Raw genomic sequence first — 22343 nt, forward strand, 5'->3', positions numbered from 1 at the left:
TCCCACCAACAGTGCAGGAGGGTTCCCTTTTCTCCACACCCTCTCCAGCATTTATTGTTTGTGGATTTTGTGATGATGGCCATTGTGACCAGTGTGAGGTGATACCTCATTGTAGTTTTGATTTGCATTTCTCTAATAATTAGTGATGTTGAGCATCTTTTCATGTGCCTCACTGCTATCTGTATGTCTTCTTTGGTGAAATGTCTATTTAGGTCTTCTGCCCATTTTTGGATTGGGTTGTTTGTTTTTTTTGATTTGAGCTCCATGAGCTGTTTGTATATTTGGGAGATTAATCCTTTGTCGCTTCATTTGCAAATATTTTCTCCCATTCTGAGGGTTGTCTTTTTGTCTTGTTTATGGTTTCCTTTGCTGTGCAAAAGCTTTGAAGTTTCATTAGGTCCCATTTGTTTATTTTTATTTTTATTTCCATTACTCAAGGAGGTGGTTCAAAAAAGATCTTGCTGTGGTTTATGTGAAAGAGTGTTTTTCCTATGTTTTCCTCCAAGAGTTTTAGAGTCTCCAGTCTTACATTTAGGTCTTTAATCCATTTTGGGTTTATTTTTGTGTATGGTGTTAAGGAGTGTTCTAATTTCATTCTTTTACATGTAGCTGTCCAGTTTTCCCAACACCACTTATTGAAGAGGCTGTCTTTTCTCCATTGTATGTTCTTGCTTCCTTCATCATAAATTAAATAACTATATGTGCATGGGTCTATCTCTGGGCTTTCTATCCTGTACCATTGATCTAGGTTTCTGTTTTTGTGCCAGTACCATCCTGTCTTGATTACTATAGCTTTGTAGTATAGTTTGAAGTCAGGGAGCCTGATACCTCCAGCTCAGTTTTTCTTTCTCAAGATTGCTTTGGGGTCTTTTGTGCTTCCATACAAATTGTAAAACTTTTTCTTCTAATTCTGTGAAGAATGCCGTTGGTAATTTGATGTGGATTGCACTGAATCTGTAGATTGCTTTAGGTAGTATAGGTATTTTCACAATATTGATTCTTCCAATCCAAGAACATGGTATATTTCTCCATCTGTTTATGTTATCTTTTATTTCTTTCATCATTGTTTTATAGTTTTCTGAGTACAGACAGGTCTTTTGCCTCCTTAGGTAGGTTTATTTCTAGGTATTTTATTCTTTTTGTTGCAATGGTAAATGAGATTGTTTCTTTAATTTTTCTTTATTATCTTTTGTGGTTCATGTATAGGAATGCAAGAGATTTCTGTGCATTAATTTTGTGTCCTGCAGCCTTACCAAATTCATCAATTAATTCTAGTAGTTTTCTGGTGGCATCTTTAGGATTTTCTATGTATAGTGTCATGACATGCAAACAGTGACAGTTTTACTTCTTTTCTGATTTGGATTCCTTTTATTTCTTTTTCTTCTCTGATTGCCATGGCTAGGGCTTCCAAGACTATGTTGAATAATAATGGCAAGAATGGACACCCTTGTCTTCTTCCTGATCTTAGAGGAAATGCTTTCAGTTTTTCACCACTGAGAATATTTGCTGTGGGTTTGTCATATATGGCCTTTATTATGTTGAGGTAGGTTTCTTCTTTGCCCATTCTGGAGAGTTTTTATCATAAATGTGCATTGAATTTTGTCAAAAGCTTTTTCTGCATCTATTGAAATGATTATATGGTTTTTATTTTTCAATTTCTTAATATGGCGTATCACATTGATTGATTTGTGTATCATGAAGAATCCTTGCATCCCTGGGCTAAATCCCACTTGATCATGGTGTATGATCCTTTTAATGTGTTGTTGGATTCTGTTTGCTAGTATTTTGTTGAGGATTTTTACATCTATATTCATCAGTGATATTGGTCTGTAATTTTCTTTTTTTGTAGTATCTTTGTCTGGTTTTGGTATCAGGTTGATGGTGGCCTCATAGAATGAGGCCTCCCTCTACAATTCCTCCTCTACAATTGTAGTTCCTCCCTCTACAATTTTTTGGAAGAGTTTGAGAAGGATGGTGTTATCTCTTCTCTAAATATTTGATAGAATTCGACTGTAAAGCCATCTGGTCCTGGACTTTTTTTTGTTGGAAGATTTTTAATCACAGTTTCAATTTCATTACTTGTGATAGGTCGTTTATATTTTCTAATTCTTCCTGGTTCAGTCTTGGAAAATTGTACCTTTCTAAGAATTTGTCCACCTCTTTGAGGTTGTCCATTTTATTGGCATATAGTTGTTTGTAGTGTTCTCTTATAATCCTTTGTATTTTTGTGGTGTCAGTTGTAATTTCTCCTTTTTCATTTCTAATTTTATTGATTTGAGTCCTCTCCTTTTTTTCTTGATGAGTCTGGCTAAAGGTTTATCAATTTCGTTTATCTTCTCAAAGAACCAACTTTTAGTTTTATTGATCTTTGCTATTGTTTTATTCATTTCTATTTCATTTATTTCTGCTCTGATCTTTATGATTACTTTCCTTCTACTGTTTGGGTTTTCTTTGTTCTTCTTTCTCTAGTTGCTTTAGGTGTAAGATTAGATTGTTTGTTTGAGATTTTTCTTGTTTCTTGACGTAGCACTGTATTGCTATAAACTTTCCTCTTGCTACATCCCACAGGTTTGGGTCATTGTGTTTTCGTTGTCATTTGTTTGTAGGTATTTTTTTATTTCCTCTTTGATTTCTTCAGTGATCTCTTGATTATTTAATGACATATTTTTTAGCCTCTATGTGTTTGTTTTTTTACAGTTTCTTTTCCAGCACTTGATTTCTAATCTCATAGCATTTTGGTTGGAAAAGGTGCTTGATACAATTTCAATTTTCTTAAATTTTCCACTGCTTGATTTGTAACCCAAGATGTGATCTATCCTGGAGAATGTTCCATGTGCACTTCAGAAGAAAGAGTATTCTGCCACTTTTGGGTGGAATGTCCTATAAATATCAATTAAATCTATCTGGTCTATTGTATTATTTAACAAGACCCATATATATTCTGTCTACAAGAGACCCATTTCAGACCTAGGGACACATACAGACTGAAAGTGAGGGGATGAAAAAAGATATTCCATGCAAATGGAAATCAAAAGAAAGCTGGAGTAACAATACTCACATCAGATAAAATAGACTTTAAAATAAAGACTGTTACAAGAGATAAAGAAGGACACTGCATAATGATCAAGGGATCAATCCAAGAAGAAGATATAACAGTTATAAATATTTATGCATCCAACATAGGGGCACCTCAATACATAAGGCAAATGCTAACAACAATAAAAGGGGAAATTGACAGTGACACAATAATAGTAGGGGACTTTAACACCCCACTTACACTATGGACAGATCATCCAAACAGAAAATAAATATGGAAACACAAGCTTTAAATGGCTTTGCATGTTGATACTGTTAAACAAAGAAATAAGGAGACTCAAAATGGAGTGACTTGTTGTAAGTCCTACATCAGCAAACCACCTAATACCTAGCCTAATTGCAGTTTCAGCATGTCTCAGGAATGTGACCTTTAATCAGTCAATCTGGAATTACCTGGTCGGCACCAGTGAAGTAATCTGTCTGATAGACCCCACCTACCCCCAAATGAAGTTGCCCTTTCATGACACAGTCCACTCTGTTAGAAAGCTTCCTTGTCTCACCTCCTTCTGGCTATAAAAATCTTCCATTTTGTACAGCTCCTCAGAGCTCCTATCTATCTGCTAAGGCAGAATGCTGCACAATTTGTGAATCATTAAATAAAGACAATTAGATCTTTAAATTTATTTAGTTGAATTTCTTTTTTTTTTTTTATACAATACTACTAACAGAGCTGACTTCATGGGTGTGTGACTTGTGTATCTGCACTGAGTCCTGCTCTCAGCATGACATCTCACTTGGTTTAATGTTCACTGTCTTGAAATTCATAATAATTTTATCTCATAACATGTTTGGAAGTGAATTTTGACAGGATAATAGAGATGGCATGGGCAGAGGTGATATACACAATAGGTGTGCCCATGGATTCTTGCTACCCCATTTGTATATATCATGCACAACATCCTAAGAACTAAGAATTCCAGTGGACCCACAATGTTTAGCAAACTCAAAGTGAGTATAAGTGTGTGATGTCTACCACTGTGTAAGCAGAGAGCAGTGACAGTCTCAGGAGGCTGTTTTCTGTTTGAACCAGAACTTGCTTAGAACACAAAAGAAGGCAATGGCATTCTAATAAACATGAATGACTAAGGGGCCCTCTCATATCCTTTCTTGCTCCTGTTATTTCTTTGTATTAACCAACAGCTTCAGCTGAAAATAATGACATAGAAGGATCTTTTGGTTCTTCCTCACATAAGCTGAAGGTAGAGAGCATTGGTAAAATGTGCCTGTATCAAGAAGGGAAATAAAAAATGTTGAGCTAGACTTCTGTAGTGTTTCCATTGCATGGAACCAAAGTACATGCATGGATGAGCTATGAAATACCGTTGTATAATTTTCATGATTCCAAATAAAAGTTAAATGCTTTTATATTTACATTTGAAATTGACATTTCACAATATAAAGGTGAACAGCAAAACTCATGCTAGTAATTTAAAGTTTGGATTTTTTCACTTAGAAATCATTAATTAACAAGTAAAAATGCCATGATAAGTCGAGAGAGACCATGAAAGAAAGCAAAGTCTTATATCTTAGTACCTTTAACAGCATTGTTTAATTGCTTTTCAAAGAGTCCTACACTTTCACTTTGCACTGTGCCCGACAAATTACATAGCTGGCCCTGACAAGTGAGCCTCCTTTTCTAAGCAAGTAGAGGGGCTGACCACCAGGTTAGGCCTCTAGTTACATCTGTCAGCTTTTATATCAGCACTTGTATTCATTCTTTCTACTTGTCCCCTCTTCTCTAGTTTCTAGTGCTGCCATATCCAATATTCTATTCACTAGCCACATGCGCCTAGTGAGCTCTTGAAATGTGACTGAAATGCGCTGTAAATATAAAATATACAATCGATTTCAAAGACTTATTACAAAAAAAAATCTCACGAGTAATATTTACATGGGCTATTTGTCAATATAAATTACATTGTGAATACAATGTAAATTACATTAGCATTTCAACCAGTAGTCAGTTATTGGACTACTTGTTGAAATAGTACTACTTTGGATATATTGGGTTAAATATATAAATTATTTAAATACATTTCACATGTTTACTCTTACTTTTTTAATGTGGCTACTAGAAAGTTTAAGATCATACATGTGGCTGGCACAATATTTCCACAGACTAGCGTTGTTCTATAGCACATGACTTAGCTTTAACCAGTCTTTTATTTTCCCTAAGGATCTCCTATTTTTATACTTTCTAGTAATGAGGACCTATCACTGTTTATCTTGTCCCCCTCCCCTGACAAAAACAAAAACCTCAGATTTTTCAAATTAGTTATAAAATATACCAAAAATAATTTATACCAGAAACTAAATTATAAACTTTTCATCAGTAAAGGGCCTAAGTAAAGAAGCTAAAACAAAAACCTCAGATTTTTCAAATTAGTTGTAAAATATACCAAAAATAATTTATACCAGAAACTAAATTATAAACTTTTCATCAGTAAAGGGCCTAAGTAAAGAAGCTAATGACATTTGAAAGCAAATATGTGGATGGCATGAATCTTTCCATGCATCATACTCAGAACATAAAAAGTAAGCAACAAGAAAAAGAAGAGGAATAAACGCACAAAGCCACTTTCTCCATTTATCATTGGATTCTATAGCTAAAGTGTAAGCCCCAACATAGAAAAAGAACACAGGCTCAGGGATTAATGACAGACTTGCATGAGTGGTGTAAGTTTAAGGTAGTATTAAAAAATTTTAAACTTCATTAGAACCAATTTAGTCCGAAAGAAATATTCTGTTGGTGGCAAGATCCCTACAATGAAAGACATCCAAAAACGTTTTAAAAAATCAGTGCCCAAGACCAAACTTAACATGGAGCTAGTCTATGTAAGAGAATTGAACTACATAATAGGAAATAAACTTACTTTTAATTTCAACAAATTCAGAATTGAATTTAGGGGGTCCTACAGCATCTTGCAGCTTTTTATGTAGAACATGTTGAATAATTTTATTTATGGTTTCAGGATCCTCAGAAGAGGGAAATCTAAAAATCAGCAGCATATGAGCCAATACTCCATGTTCCTCTTGACTATGGACCAAAAAGGAAAAAAAAAAAAAAAAGAGAAAGATGGTTTTTAATGATAAAGTTCCAAATAAGATTTATGGTAATATCAAACTCTATTTTTTTCTTTATCATTCATTTGAAGCACAAACACAAACACAAAACAAATCCATAAATGCAATTTTAAAAGTTTTAATTTGTTTTCTTCTATACTCCTATTGTTTGTCATATACAGAACTCCCATCTCAGCCTCTCTGATAAGCAACTAGTATGCTCATGATCTCCCTTACCACCATAGGATCTAGTTAAATACTTGGGTTATTAATATAAAAAACAATTCTCTTGTCAACCATTCAAAATTATCAAATAAAATGTATGGTAAATATGAAATCAACTCTGGCTTTGACTTTCAGGCTTAATTTCCAGTGGCTTAAGTAAATCCAGTGATTTCTCCTAAGCAGCCTTCAGGCTATCCTAAACAACTCCCAATCCTAAGGACATTAGAAAGCTTGAGCAAGTTGTTTTGACTTCACATGATTATATTTCCAAGATAGAGTGTTCACTAGCTTTAGCATTATTTGAATGAATTACTACTTTGGAATCATCCTTTATTTATTTATTTGGAATCATCCTTGACTACACTTTCTCATTCTCTGTCAGTTACTCTACCCCTTCTTTTCAAATGCAATCAGTTCCCTTTTAGTCTGGGTGCAATAAGCTGCCTCAGTGCTGGGCCCTGGGATGGGTGAGCCTAAGTGCATGGGCCCTTTAAGAGCCATCTCCCAGGTGGCTACAGTTTTGTGGTTCTCAGAACTCAAGCACTGTTTATTTTCAAAGTTAGATGTTTTGGAGGCTCATCTCTCAGGTGCACATCCTAAAAGTTGAGGTGCCTGATATGGGGTTCGAACCCTTCAGTCACCAGGGAGAATCTCTGGGTTTTGAGTTTTCTTCTGGTGTGGGTTGCTCTGCTGGGGTGGAGTTTATGACAGAATTGTGTCCCATTGTCTCCAGCCTGCTTCAATGTGGTTTTCTTCTCATTTGCCCAATGTGTAGTATTTACTCAACCAACTTTCTTTTTTTTTAAGGGAAAATTGTTTCTTATGTAGCTGCAGACTCAGTGTGTCCATGGGAGAAGGTGAGTTCAGTTCTTCCTACTTCACCATCTTGAACCAGAACCCCAAACAATTTTACTCCTCACTGTATACTGCATCAACTCCTATGCTCCCAAACTGTAAGTGTGAATATAAATTAGAATCTCATTTTTGGAAGGCAGTTTATCTGTTATAAATTTGACTATCCATCTTCTTTGATGCAGCATTTCTGCTTTTAGAAGTTTAATTTTCAAATACACTCTTTTGTGTGCAAGGAGATACATACACATATGTTGTCATAACCTTATTTTTAAATCAGAAAAATATGTAACAACCCAAGTGTTCATCAAAAGGGCATTGGCTAAATCAATCTTGACATATACTTGTAGTGAAATACTATACAGCCAGCTAAAGAATGAAATAGATCTATATGCAGTCATTGGGAAAATGTTAAATATAATTTGTTAACAAAACATATCATTTCTGGGTGTGAAATTATTGGAGAGGGGGCTTTCGCGTTCTATTTTTTGTAATACTGTGTTATTTGAATTTTATAAAATTTTCTATTGTTTTCGTAATATGAAAAAAACAAATAGGACTTTAAAGAGATTATTGTTATATATCTCATCCCATTTCACTGCCTCAGCAACCCTATAATCTATTACTTACTCTTATTTATCTTAAACTATTCCTATACTGGCTGGCTAATAGAGACAAAAACAAACAAAACTCTCCCTCTACCCCAGCTATACAATTTATCTCACACCTTCATATCACAGAAAACCTTCTTAAATGGATAAATTACATTCTGCCTCATATTTACTTCATTGCAGTCTGCATCCTCCCCTTCTGTTCCACTGAGTTGTTTCTCTGCTTGAACACTAATGACTTCCTCATTGACATTTCCAATGGATTCTTTCTAGTCACATTACTTGGCATCTCAGGAGTCTTGTTGATGCTGACCACTCACTCCCTGAGACGTTCTGTTGTTACCTTCAGTGGTGCCTCTCTTGTTTCTTCATTTTTCCTGCCCCTTCCCTATTTCCTAGGTTCCTATTTTTCTTCTATTTCCTTAAATACTGTCATTCTTCAAGCTTTCTTCATCATCCTTTTTTTTCTTGCATTACTCCTTTTCTGAGAAATTCTGTTGACACCCACACTTTCTAATACTTTGAGTTGATGTTGAGCAAATTTATGTCTTCAGCTCAGTTTCCATTTCCTCCCTTACGTCAGACGCATGTTTCAGGCTCGTAAGGTCCCTTAGTACCTCAAATCAACATCTCTAAGACTGACTTTATCTTTCCAACAAATTACACTTCTTCATATTGTAGTAACAGAAGAAAGAATAATGAGTAGCAAGATTTCTGGGATGAAGGCCTAAACAAAATAGAAAGTTATTTGGAAGACAGAATTGGTAGTTATTCATAAAGTGCGAGGGGCCCAGGAAAGGAAGGAGTGTGGGATGACTTCCAGTTTTCTCATTAGTGTGATTGGGTTTTTCTTGAGTTTAAGAATTTTCTGTGAAACCTCCATGTGGAGGTGTGCATGGGCAGGCATATAGTTCTAAAAATCAGGACAACAGTTTAGACTGGAAATAGAAACTTGGGTTTCAATAGCACATGAAACCATGTTGTGGGTGGATGAAGTCCCCTTGAGAGAGTGAAAATTTAAGAACTGGAGAAGCAGATCTAAGAAAAAGTAAAAATTCAAACACCAAACAGTATGGAATTTTCAGGAGAAAGTGAGCAAACTAACACCTCAGAGATGTCAACTAAGTAATAGACTGAGAAGTAACTTGGAGTTTTTGTCATTGAAATAATGTTGGAAATAGCTCTTGTTTTATTTTGAAAAATAAAAATAATTTGTATTAAGATAATACATTACTTAAGATCCTCGTATAGTATTTTGCTTAAAATGTTATGTTCTGGATTCTATTTATTGATGGTTGATGATTAGATCTGAGATCTTAAGTATTTGTAGAAAAAATGAGTGGAATGAAGGAAAGGAAAGAAAATTGGTAGGAAGGAGAACCAAGAGGAGAAGAAAAATCTCATCTACTACACTATTTTACATAGGACACTTATTTGCTATTAAACCGAGGGATGTGGCTTAGGTCCCTATTTGTGCTAATTAGGGATTCCAAAAAAGCACACAAACAAAAAAACAGTTCTATAACATAGCCACCAATAACACTTCTGTCCCTCAAAATCATCTTGCAAATGCCTTCTTTTGAATTTAAAGAATGAGTAAGGCACATTGTAACCCATGACTTATACAGAGCAGGTACCAAATTAACGTCTATTGAATTGAATTATATCATATCATTAACACTTCAACAGTATTTATTACTGACCAGGTTAACAGCTTTAGTTTTAAATTATATTCAGAAGTCAGCATTTTAAATCTACATACCTGAACTTGATAATGTGAGACTTGACAAATGCTTGCCTCAATGAAGATTTATGAAATGCATTATTCACCTGTTCCAAAAATATTCAAAATACGTCGGCAAGGATAATTTTCTGAAATTCTGCAAATTGATTCAAAGCTTAAAAACATTTTTAAAAAACTTAAAAACAAAACACATTGACTGACATTTCACAATGTGCTAAACTTGAGGGATCTCTTTTTGTATTCTACTCAGTGATTTCAACTGAACTCTGCCTTAGGAATTATAGGAGCTGGGGAACCATAGTAGGGGGGCCAGGAGTGACATCTTCTATTTTACACTCAGAAAGAGACAAAAGAGAATAAACAGATTGGGTTTTGAAAAGTAAGAGTAAGCATCCACACCGTGAGATACAGACTTTTACAGTAGATAAACAAAGGAAATGAAAAAGCTCTGTCAAGTGGTAGATCATAAAAATGAGGACAATCTATGGCCACACCATCCTGAACATGCTGGATCTCATCTAATCTCAGAAGCTAAGCAGGGTCGGGCTTGATTAGTACTTGGAAGAGGGAAATGAACGCATAATGGTGTCACATGGTTCTCAAACCTGGTGAAAAAGTTACCAAATATCCTGTCATAATCTGCACTCAATTCAGCACTCAAGATGCTCTTAGGAAGGCCCAGGTGAACTGGGATACATAGCCTAATACCTCCTATAAGGTTTATTCTAGTAGGGTGGAAGAATGTATTTTGTGGAGGTATTTCTTACTACTACAAATAAGAATTCTAGCCACCTTAAATTTTTAAATTAAAAGTCAAGATAAACACATCAAGTGTTTCTTGTTTTCACTGTATGGATATTTACCAAATACAGATACTACAAGCTGGTAATTGACTGACAGAAACAATGAGCCTTTTTATTCTTTCTTACATTTTGTTTGACTTCTGAGTCTTTGTGCCCAAGGAAAGTTACTTCAATTATGAGACAAATCAGCACAATTCAAATGAGTTCTCTAATGACAGCATTCACTTGGAAATATTTATTTAAAGGTTTATTTTTTTATCAAACAATTTCAAAATTTTTAAGAGTATTAGAGTCTTATTTATATTCCTATATGTTTAAGTCAGTCTGGATCTTATAAAAATTTTAGTGAATGGCACAAAAAACAAGGAAAATAGTTGCATCTTTACTTGATCTCTTTAGTTCTATTTCCTTTCCTTTAATATATGTTATATTTTAAGTATATATATATATATCTCCTAAAATATAGCTCCTTAAAAAGAGCTTATTTGATATTTCCCTGGTTTGGTGTTTACAAGTACAAATACAACCAGGATTTGACCCTCTTCTCAGCAAAGTATCCAAATCCTCAGGCTCCTAGTCTACCAGGCAGTTTCTAGGTGGGCCACTGCCATTCTGTTCTCACTCAGGATATTGGAACTGGAAGACAATTTGGAAATTTTCTAGTCTAGTGCCTTAATTTTCACATAAGAGAATTTTTCCAGAATGATAAAGAGATATGTCAATGACACATCACTGGCTAGTAAATGGTACTAGAACTAGGTGTCCCAACTCCTAGTTTAGGGTGCTTTCCATCACATCATTTCACTAATTACTTCCCAGACTACCAGGAAAAGTCTAAATTATTCTCTAAGTAGTCTGACAATGAAGAGAAGTCATCACCCAGGCTCTTGCTCTTTTGGCCTATACTGCTAAATTTTCCACTATTTAAAATATTCAGTTCATTCCTCAGGATGAATGTTGATGCCCTAAGGATAAAGGTGAATATCCAAGGATTTCCTGTAGACTTATGTACCAAAAACTTGTCCAAGGTTGGATATTTTAAAATACTAAGATAGTTCTCAAGTATGTGTCTGAATAGTTTCAATCTTGTGTCCTTTTGCTAAAGGTCTCTTCTTTAGGAAATCAATGATACAACACTGTATCTTGGGTCACCCTAACATTCTCAGAATTTCTAGACTCTGCTGATCAATACTGTAACACTAGCTAAGGAAGGGTGAGTAGGAGGTACAAAAAGAAATGGCTAAACGTCACTAGGTTTAGCCCTGTAAGGCATATTCCTCCAATTCATGTATTGTTAGTTTTGTCTTATATCTCTCAGGTAGGGCCTCTCCCCATTTTGCAAGATATACAAGATCAGTTGAATGGATGTTTGAGAAACTAGGATACTAAAAATTATGGTGAAAAGTGATAGCAAATACCCTAGAAGTGGGAATAAAATGCTTACCATTGATTCAATTTTCTGGCTCATTTCTGTGAAATTTTTAGAAGCCTCTTTTCCGAACTCACCATATAGTTTGTCACTTGTAAATGGCAATGTGCTATAGTAATTGTAGGTTGTCTTTTTATCTACAAGGATAGAGGAAAAAATTCATCATACTTTTTATCAGATGTGTGTAAAGCATCATCATTTCCCTATTTGGTAGTTGCTAGACAGACTGAGACAGGAAACAATGCTACCCTGGTCAACATCTCCATCATCCTGTTCTGACCTTCATGGTTATCTCAAAATAAAAGACAACAACGTTCATCATCATAAGATTTAGAGTATAAAAGCCATGTGAAATGCTTGGTGTTCCTGTAGGCTAATTAATCATGTGTTATCCATTCCTGAATAAGCCACAAGAAGCAGTAAGTCACACCATCTGAGCATATCAACAGGAATAGATTCGGAAGCTTCCCAAGAGTAAATGCATTTTTATATTTTAAAAATAGATTTCTTCCAATTCCATAAACTACACATCAATTCTTGCCATAGGGACTCTAGTGTAAGAATATTTATTTTGGATAAGGAGATGAGGGTAGGGATTAAAATGCTAGGAGCTCAGTATATAGAAGTTTAAGGAGGTAGAGTTGCCACTGGACATAACCCTCCAGAGACACTACTTAGTTTCACCTGGTTCCCTTGTCACTCTATTTATTTTCTCCCACCAGCCATAGGAATTGGTTTGTCTGTTTCTTTAGCCATTGTCTCCACTTTCTGCATCCAGTTCAAGCAGCCCATGTTTTTGGTCTGCTGAAGAATTAGTGCAACAATTCAAGCTTTTCCTCTACCCTCCTGTACATGAAGCAAGCGCAGAGCTCAGAAGATTCATTCCATGAATATTCAGCTGACTATCTTTTCTGTGAGAGACTCTGTGCCAAGCATCTGGAACATGATGGTTGCGTATGGTTATGATAGGAAAATGGAGTGTGCCTCATCAATCTCAGGTGCTCTCTTGCTTCTCATCCTTTCCCTCACTTAAACCCCAGAGGGAAAGGAAACTAACATTAGACACCTGTGTCCCAAGCATATTTGCATATCTCATTCAATTTAAAATAACTCCCATAAGAAAGTAGTATTATCCACATTTAACAGATAAGGATTACCATCTCAGAAGTGTAAATAAATTGCCCAGCCTTAACGTGACATGGCCGGAAAAGACTGAACTGGGTTTCAAGCTAAGGTCTAATTCCCAAAGCACAAATTTTCATTATATATTGCTTCTTGGAGTGGAAAAAACCAAATACACTCACTGAGACTATAGGAGAAATCTCTAGTTTTACATGAGAGTTATATAAGAAAAAAAAAAACTACCAGTAAATTCCAAAAGAACGTTCTAGCCATCCAGAGGATTTGTTGGTACAGAAAGGGAAACCTCTGGTCAGACTCGGACAAGGCCTGGGGAGGGGTTGGTTATGCATAAAGGAGATGGATGACACTGAAAGGTCAGGGTCTTCTGAGCATTAGCCACTTAAGTGAGGGTCTAGGGAGGATTTGCCTTTCTCCCTCTCTTTCACTGAATGACCTTGCCCTTGCCCTGAGGACTGTTTGACCTGAAATGCAAGCAGATCACAATATACATAATTTCAAGTAACATTTTAAATTTATCTAAATATTGACCAATAGTTTACTTTAGGTCTAAAGTTGGGTCCAACATGTATCTGGAGAAAACCATAATTCAAAAAGATACACATACCCCAATGTTCATTGCAGTACTATTTGCAATAGCAATTGTGTTGTATTGTAAATTGTATTGTATTGTAAATTTACTATTACAATACATGGAAGCAACCTAAATGTCCATTGACAGAGGAATGGATAAAGAAGAGGTGGTACATATACACAGTGGAATAAGAAAGCCATAAAAAAGAATGAAATAATGCCATTGGCAGTGACATGGATGGACCTAGAAATTGTCATACTGAGTGAAGTCAGACAAAGACAAATATCATATGATATTGCTTATATGTGGAATTTTAAATAATGGTACAAGTGAACCTATTTACAAAACAGAAATAGAGTCACAGATGTAGAAAACAAATTTATGTTTACCAAGGGGGAAATGGGGGGAGGGATAAATTGGGAGATTGGGATTGACATATACTCACTACTAGATATAAAATAGATAACTAATAAGAACCTACTGTATAGCACAGGGGACTCTATTCAATACTCTGTAATGACCTATATGAGAATAGAATTTTAAAAAGTAGATATATGAATACGTATAACTGATTCACTTTGCTGTATGGCAGAAACTACACAACACTGTAAATCAACTATACTCCAATAAAAATTAATTAAAAAAATAAAGTTGGGCCCAAGATTCTGCATTTCTAACAAGTTCCTAGATGAGGCAGATGTTGCTGGTACCTAACCACATGTTGAATAGTAAGGTTCTAAAGAGGAGGAAAACATACTCTTCTACATCCTTAGACCTGTTTCTTTTCAGTTATTAGATTGAATTATTTGAAATTGCCATTTATATAGGTTAAAAATGGTCAAATATCAGCAATTTTATACACTTCAACCAAATGAACAACTTATCTATAGTCAATATTTTAATTTGCCTGATAGACTCAAATAGGTTGCTAGGTGCAAAAACATATTTCCAGTTACCAGAATTATATGGCATGTGCAGTTGTTGAAAAATATTATTGAGAATATTAACAGAAAAGAAAAATAAGGATGAACATGAGTTTGCTGATAATTTTCTAACAGCTTTGTGATTCTATAACCTACAATGATGTTCATAATAGATTCACCTGCTGTCAGTCAAATCACAAAAGGGACAGAAACGCAGTCCCAAAGGCCACTGGATAAAAATTGAACACACAGTTCTATGCTGTCCTGGGTTTTATGCCAAAATGATGCAGTCTGATCACCTCCATCTTTATCTGCCTGTTTCTACAATAGATTTGTTTGGCTCAGTTTGGTTATCTAGGCGTGCCAGCACCTAAATTCTCATGTGTTATATCTACTCTGTTCTTAGGTTATATCTCTAAACAAAAGACAGATCACAAATATGACAGTAACACATATCATAACAATTGCTGTTTATTCAGGTGTGGTGTGTGGGCAGTGGACGTTGTGTGTTCCATATTACTTAGCTGATCATCCCAACAATAGGGTACACAGGAACAGGTTACTGAAATCTTACCAGGTTTTTATTGTATGCATATGAGTAAGATTTGTAAGCCTTATAATACTTGGCTTGGGAAGAGGCAAAGGAGAAGTAGTAAGAACATTTTCTCTCACTGAAGTAATAAGATCCCTAACATGACTAGGAATTCTTTGTTAAGTCAGACAAACCAAAATATGCCCCAAGAAAATATCATAGGTATAATTCATTTATTTTTATCATTCAGTATTCAGTAAACATTAATTATCTAATATGCACCTAATAAGTTCTTTAATAAGTTCTAGAAATATAAAAATGAGTAAAACATAGGTGTCCATGGAGAGGAATAATGATGCTTACAACATAATGGGACTTAATATATTCAGAACAGAACTGTAGAATTATAAAGTTATTTTAGCTATTCTTTTTATACTAAAAAACATGCTCCAGAGAAATTATCAAAATGCAGATAGTCCAAATTCAAAGAACTGCATGTGGGCAAATTCTACCCCCCCCCCCAAAAATCTTTGAATACTTTTTCTTTCAGGAATAATCCACCTTGTTTAGGAAATTGAGATTGGATTTGTGTCTGCTAGTAGAAGATAACCAATTTACAGATCACCATCTCTCTTTACAAAAAAGCAACTGCTACAAATTCCCAATTCAATTAGAATCCAGTGATTAGCTTCTTTGGTTACAGGGTCTTGAACATCAAAGCATTATCTAGTCACTAAAGGAGATATTAAACAAATAGGTCAAAGTGTAGTCAACAAATTAAAACCTGAGACAGAGTAAGAAGGAAACTTCAGAAGGGTTGTTATGCCCTAGAAGAACAGTTCTGAAGTACCCTGGGGACCTTTCTAATAACATAGCAGTGTTCAGGGTTCATCTAGCAGGGAGGTACCTGATTACCACAGAGTGAACCTCTTTGTAATTAATATTCTCAGCATATCCTATCTCCTTTAATCACTTGCAATATATACCAAGATGATTTTAAAATAACGAATAGGCATTTATTCAGCAATATATTACTATAAGCATTTTCCCGACTTACTAGTACAAAATAGAGCCTACTTCCCTATGATCCCTGATTGTACAATTTATTGAGCTGTCGGGATTTCAATGAGTTGGAGTTATTTTAAATCAAGATGATTGTCCTATGACCTCAAACAACCCCAAACATTGGACTGTAGCTTTCCTATGGTTTTCCCTTAATTAAGACTTGATTATTGCTGTTAATGAATATGAAAACTAGCATGCTATTCCCAGCAGGAAGCATTGCTACATCAAAGATAGAAGAAAGAATCCTCCTTGGCTTGTGAGGGTTAAATGAGTAACAAGGCTGGTAAAGAGTTCTTTGTACCGGCTATGCAAACAAATTATAGAAATGAATGAATAAGCTTGAGGCAAATCAAAACAGGTATATAATCAGGAAATACTTGAGGTAAATCACTTGATGCCAGGGCAACCCATACTTACTGTATCTCACATAATGAACGATGAGTCCGATGCACACTGCCAGGACAATCAGGGATATAAAGGTGATGAGGCCAATAACCCAGGGCTCCAAACAAGCTCTCCTCCTGGCCCTCACCACAGCTGGCCTGAGAAAGAAAGCAAACAATGGATTATATTACAGTGCACACCCATAGCCACTCCTTAGGTGAAGTAGATATTCCTGGGGAACTAATTCAGGACACTCAGTTAGAAGGAAGAGTACTGTTTTGTTTTAGAACACATCCTAATCCCTGGCTGCTGAAACCATTCCTGGCTCTGGTTGCTTGACCTTAGGCAGGTAATTTGACTTCTCTGTATCTCAGTTTCCTCATTCAAAAAATGAAGATCATAATAATAGTACCAATCTTATAGGATTATTGTAAGGATTAAATGAATTACTGTATGTAAAGTGCCTACAACAGTGCCTCGCATGTAGAAAGTGCTATTTAAGAGTTAGCTATGATTTGCTGAGCCAGCTATGTGCAAGATACCAAGTCGGGCACTTCCACTGTAGAATCTTAAATGGCCTATGATATATGTTACAGTTTGAACCATATTAGGTTGAGGGCAGAGTTTCTAATTCTATTCTCTTACTATTTTTTCTGAAACAAACTTAGAAGATACACATAAGAGATAACCAGAGGTCTCTTCTAAAGAACCTGAGTGTTTGAGCTAATATTTACCTCTAAACTTCAGCAATGCTGCAGGAAATCCCTTCTGCATGAAACTTCCTCAACCTCTCCCATTTGTTCTGCCTTCAAAAATACATGTTACTGAAAAATGTTGATCAACCTGATTTTTGTTTGATTAGTAAGGTTGTCATTCCCTTGTGTTAAAATAGCTGCTAAACAAACTCAAAAGTTAGGGAAAATGAAATAAGTCAGAGTTGGCCAAGTTGTTTAAATACGATGCTGTTATTTTAAATTTCTTGAGGTATTTAGCACGTTGGTAGAATCAAGGCATGTGTTCTTATCTCCAGAGCAGTCTGGTGCAAGAACTGAGGGAAAGGGAAGTCTTATCCTGAAGGAGCACCTGGGGTTGCTTCAGAATAAAGAGAATTCCAAGTCCAGCCCTTTCCTTACCAGCTTGGACAAGTTATTTAGACTCTGAACTAAGTTTGTCCATCTGTCAATAAGAGACAGCCTACCCATTCTGTTTAAAGCACATGGTTGACTGTGGGACCCAGAATGAGATCAGGAATGTGAAAACTTCTTGGAAACTGTGAAGCATTTCACAGTAAATAATCGTTGCTTACAGAAATCAAGAGAACTCTGTTTCCTGATGATACAAGACCAGGAAGTGATATAATCATTCTGGTCCCTGGCATACCATCATCCCATCTTGGCTCTGTCTCAATGTCCTGTTTGGTGGGAACACTGTTGCAGAAGTCAACAGTTTCATCGCTACATGACTCTGCCCTGCTGAAGTCACTGGAATGTAGTGGAAGGCTCCAGGGACTCTACTTGGTCTCCTCCCTTATTTCTGTGATATCCCCATGGGGCTGTAGCCGAGGAAACTATCTTTCTCTCCCCAATCTCTTCCATCTCCAGTTCTCCCTTGAGTGGGATTCCAAGCACCTGTTCCTACAATGACAATTACTGTAATATAAAAAGACTTCTCCACTTCTCTTCTGCACACTTCTTACGTGAAAACATGCGTAAGAAACTTATAAATTGACTCCTGTTCCTTCATCCCTGAATGCTTGCTATTCATTTCTTGCAGAAGAAAGGAGATGCATATAGCAGACATAAGCAAAAGTTTGGAGGGAATATGGGGAGGGAAGGGCTTCTCAACTAGTTTCAACACATGTCAGATGAAGAACATGAATTTGTAAATGTAGGAAACAATCGATATTGATAATCATCAAAAGAATATGTAGAACTGTGAAATATAAGACAAGTTCTATTTATTCTACAATAACTCTTAAGACAGAAAATTAAAACAATGCAGCCATTAAATTGATGAGGTAGAGCTACCCATATTAACATGCAAAATGTCAATGATATATTTTAATGAAAAAATATTGCAGAATAATATGCATACTATGTTCCAGTTTTTGTACATAATAAAGCTATATGTGTAGGTGCATAGTGAAGTATATAGAAAGACACACAAAATTTTTAACAGTAAGAAGTGGAATAACAGAAGTAAGAGAGCAACTTTAATTTTAATTTAGGTACTTTTTATGTTATGATGGATTTTAAAAAAAATCATGGCTTTCGAATTAAATGAGAGAGAGAGAAAGAGAGAGAAAGTAACGAGGACGGTTATACGTGTCTCTTCATGGAGTTCCTATCACTATCTTGTTTGAGGTACTGCTGTGTCTTCTTTTCCTGTCTCCCACCTTTCAAAACTATTTTAGGGATGCTCTGTCTTTGGTGGCTTTGAGGGAAATAATAGGGATAGTAAGGGATAAGGAAAAAAGAGAATCCATCAAAAACACTTTGAATAAACAGTTAAGAGAGTATGTTTCTGTTTCTGACCACCAACCTACTGTATAGTGTGGTACCAGCAGATTCACTTCTCTCCCTTATTTTCTCCATATGAAAAACAAGGATAAGAATTTCAGACCCTTCCTAACTTGATGAGCTCTTAGAGATAAAAATGATGAAGTATTTCATTACTTTGAGCTGCCCAGTAGAAAATCATTGTACAAATAGTAAGGACTATTATTATTATCATCATTATTTTAATTATTAATAATAATGGTAATGACCACATTACTGAGATTTTTTCATTTGAAACATTATCTCTTCCCTTCCCAGTCTGTATGAGATTGCTTTTCAAACTGATTCACCCTGTTTCTTAATTACCTTTTTTGTTTGCTCTCTCAGCAAGTGATTCTATACTGAATTGCTCCAAATTAGATGTAGTAGAAGTGTGCTAAAAAAAAATTAGTAAAATGGAGGAATAAATCTATTTTACATATCAACAGACACTTGTGTAACTAACCTCTTCCTGCACATAAACACTTGTCCAATCATTACTGGGGCCTGTTGAAACTTACATGAACCTGCTCTTATAAAACCACCTTCAGACAGACTGGGTAAATTCTAATAGCTTCAGTGGTATCAGATTTCTTTCTATGATTTTTCTTTTCAATTGAGGATGTGTAATTAGACGGTGAATGTAGCAGGTGAATATAGCAGTTAAAATATGGTTATATTTTTATAATCTCCAAATTGCCAGAAGACAAGTCCAGAGGTGCATTATCATTATCACTTCTTAATGTGTCTTTTTCTAGAATAGTATAAGAAAGAAAAGCAGCAGAAACAACAACAAAAAGAAGAGAGGAAAAAACATACTGCCACAAATAAACCACATGGCAAGCACTGGAGAACCATAAGTCAAGGCTCACAGTGCTTCAGAGGAAAGTTTACCAGAACAAATGCTTTCCTAACACCACCACCATGGACCGATTAATAGTAGATGTCCAACTCATTGCCCATTCTCTGTAATGGTAAGCAGTGCTGATATTCTTAGTTGGAATGTTTCATCAGCTCAGTCCAGCTGAGCTGTTTTGAATGAACACATGCACAATATCTATAAAGCTGGTGATGCTAATGCATCATTAACTACTTAAGCCAGAGGTCAGCAAAGTTTTCTGTGAAGGTCCAGATAGTAACTATTTTAGATATTCTGGACCACACACTCCCTATTGCAACTAGTCAGCTCTGCCATTGTACTGCAAAAGCAGCTACAGACAATACATATACAAATGAACATGGCTGTGTTCCAATAAAACTTTATTTCTGTACACTGAAATTTGACTATTGTATAATTTTCACTTGTCACGAAATATTTTTTAAATTTTGATTTGTTTCAACCATTTAGAAAGTATAAAAATCACTCTTAACTCAAGCTCAAAACAGGTCGTGGGCTGGATTTCACCCTTGGGCCATAGTTTACTGATGGCTGACATAAGCAATAGCCTACAAGTCAATGATAATTGTGTTGGGAAGTTATAATAGTCTTTTCATTTTTTAGTCTCAACTGCATGGCAAATCTAATTTAGTGTGTCTCCAATCCCATTACCACTAACTTTGTTCTGATAATTGTCACTAAAACTCATCGTCCAGCTCGATGACAGGTTTCTCATCTGCCTCCCCAATCTCTGAATCATTGTCCATTACAGTAAGTGCTCTTTCTGGAAGTGATAGAGCCAATGGCTAGGATCACTTGAAACCCAAGTTGGCCTCAGTTAGCCTGGCATTCCCCCTCTTCCCCACGAGCTTTCTAGCTCTTTGCCTTTGTTCCTGCTGCCTCCTATATGGACTAACTCAGAGTCTGTAATTTGCTTGCATCATAAAAGCCTTTGTGCATTTAAGAGCCAGTTCAGAAAAGTCTCCTTTATTTCAGTAAACTATATTCACCCCTAAGTATCACATCATAATATACATCTTGAGCCCCTTGGGGATAATGTCTGTGCCTTACTTATCTCTTTATTCTCTGACCACTCTGATGCTCAATATATATTCACAGAGGGGATTGAACTGAAGTTGATTAAGCCAAATTGAACTGACCATTTGTCAGTACCACAATATGGGTTTCAACCTCTCTCAAAGCACTTCTGTTCTGCCTTAGTCTTAGAAAAGAACTTGGAATATTACAAAAAGAAAAGAAAGGTCAGACGTTGTGAAGAATAATTACTATTTAAGTAAAACCTGATTTCCATAAAACACTTTATATAATAATCAAGCTTTGTGGTTGATATGTCTATTTCACTTGTTTAAAATATATAATTTTCCAACTATGATTTTATCTATCTACTGTGAAGTATTATCATAGTTCAGAAAGTGATAAATGAAAATAAGGAGACATTAATTTCAGGAGACACTTCTTATTTGTGGTCATTGAATGTCTGTATATAATTACAATATCCAAACAAAAGCATAAGGAAAGATACCATAATGAAGTAACAGCATAGTACCTCATGACATTACTAATTCCCTAAGTCAGTGCTTAAGTTTTAAAATATTAGTTAATAAATATTTATTCAGTTTTTGTTGAGTATTTGGCACTAGCTCATTTCTTTACCTTATAGATTGTGCCTGCTTGTCTTGTTCACACAAACACTTCAGATGCTTTGTGCTTTGTGGAAGAATCATATCAGCCGGCATTGGTGAGATCTTCAATCTTATTAGATTCTTATTTTAGTCTTGAACAAGACTATTAAAATATCCAGGGCAGAACTAAAATTTTGAATACATGCTCATGGATCATATGTTTTCATTGCTATGTTTTTAAAAGAAATACAAATAAATTACTACTTATAAAATTACAAATAATACAGAGGGAAGACAGAAGAAGCAAGAAGAACTACAATTCTGCAGCCTGTGGAACAAAAACCACATTCACAGAAAGATAGACAAGATGAAAAGGCAGAGGCCTATGTACCAGATGAAGGAACAAGATAAAACCCCAGAAAAACAACTAAATGAACTGGAGATAGGCAACCTTCCAGAAAAAGAATTCAGAATAATGATAATGAAGTTGAGCCAGGACCTCGGAAAAAGAAGGGAGGCAAAGATCGAGAAGATGCAAGAAATGTTTAACAAAGACCTAGAACAAACAAACAGAGATGAACAAAACAATAACTGAAATGAAAACTACACTAGAAGGAATCAATAGCAGAATAACTAAGGCAGAAGAACGGATAACTGACCTGGAAAACAAAATGGTGGAATTCACTGCTGTGGAACAGAATAAAGAAGAAAGAATGAAAAGACATGAAGACAGCCTAAGAGACCTCTGGGACAACATTAAACACAACAACATTCACACTATAGGGGTCCCAAAAGGAGAAGAGAGAGAAAAAGGACCAGAAAAAATATTTGAAGAGATTATAGTC

At 35.5% G+C, this 22343-nt stretch overlaps 1 protein-coding gene across 1 annotated transcript in view; it reads right to left on the minus strand.

Moving 5' to 3' along the window:
- Positions 1-21612, minus strand: part of TMPRSS11E (transmembrane serine protease 11E) — a 40053-nt gene extending 18441 nt beyond the window's left edge. The window contains exons 1-5 of the mRNA XM_032631989.1: positions 21530-21612; positions 16475-16599; positions 11839-11960; positions 9610-9677; positions 5970-6133 (exon numbers count right to left, since the gene is read on the minus strand). Coding sequence (XP_032487880.1) covers positions 5970-6133; positions 9610-9677; positions 11839-11960; positions 16475-16599; positions 21530-21612 — 562 coding nt within the window. The remainder of the gene's footprint in view (positions 1-5969; positions 6134-9609; positions 9678-11838; positions 11961-16474; positions 16600-21529) is intronic.
- Between the last annotated feature and the right edge of the window lie 731 nt (positions 21613-22343).

Source organism: Phocoena sinus, chromosome 5 (genome assembly GCF_008692025.1).
Source record: "Phocoena sinus isolate mPhoSin1 chromosome 5, mPhoSin1.pri, whole genome shotgun sequence".
Lineage (NCBI taxonomy): Eukaryota > Metazoa > Chordata > Mammalia > Artiodactyla > Phocoenidae > Phocoena > Phocoena sinus.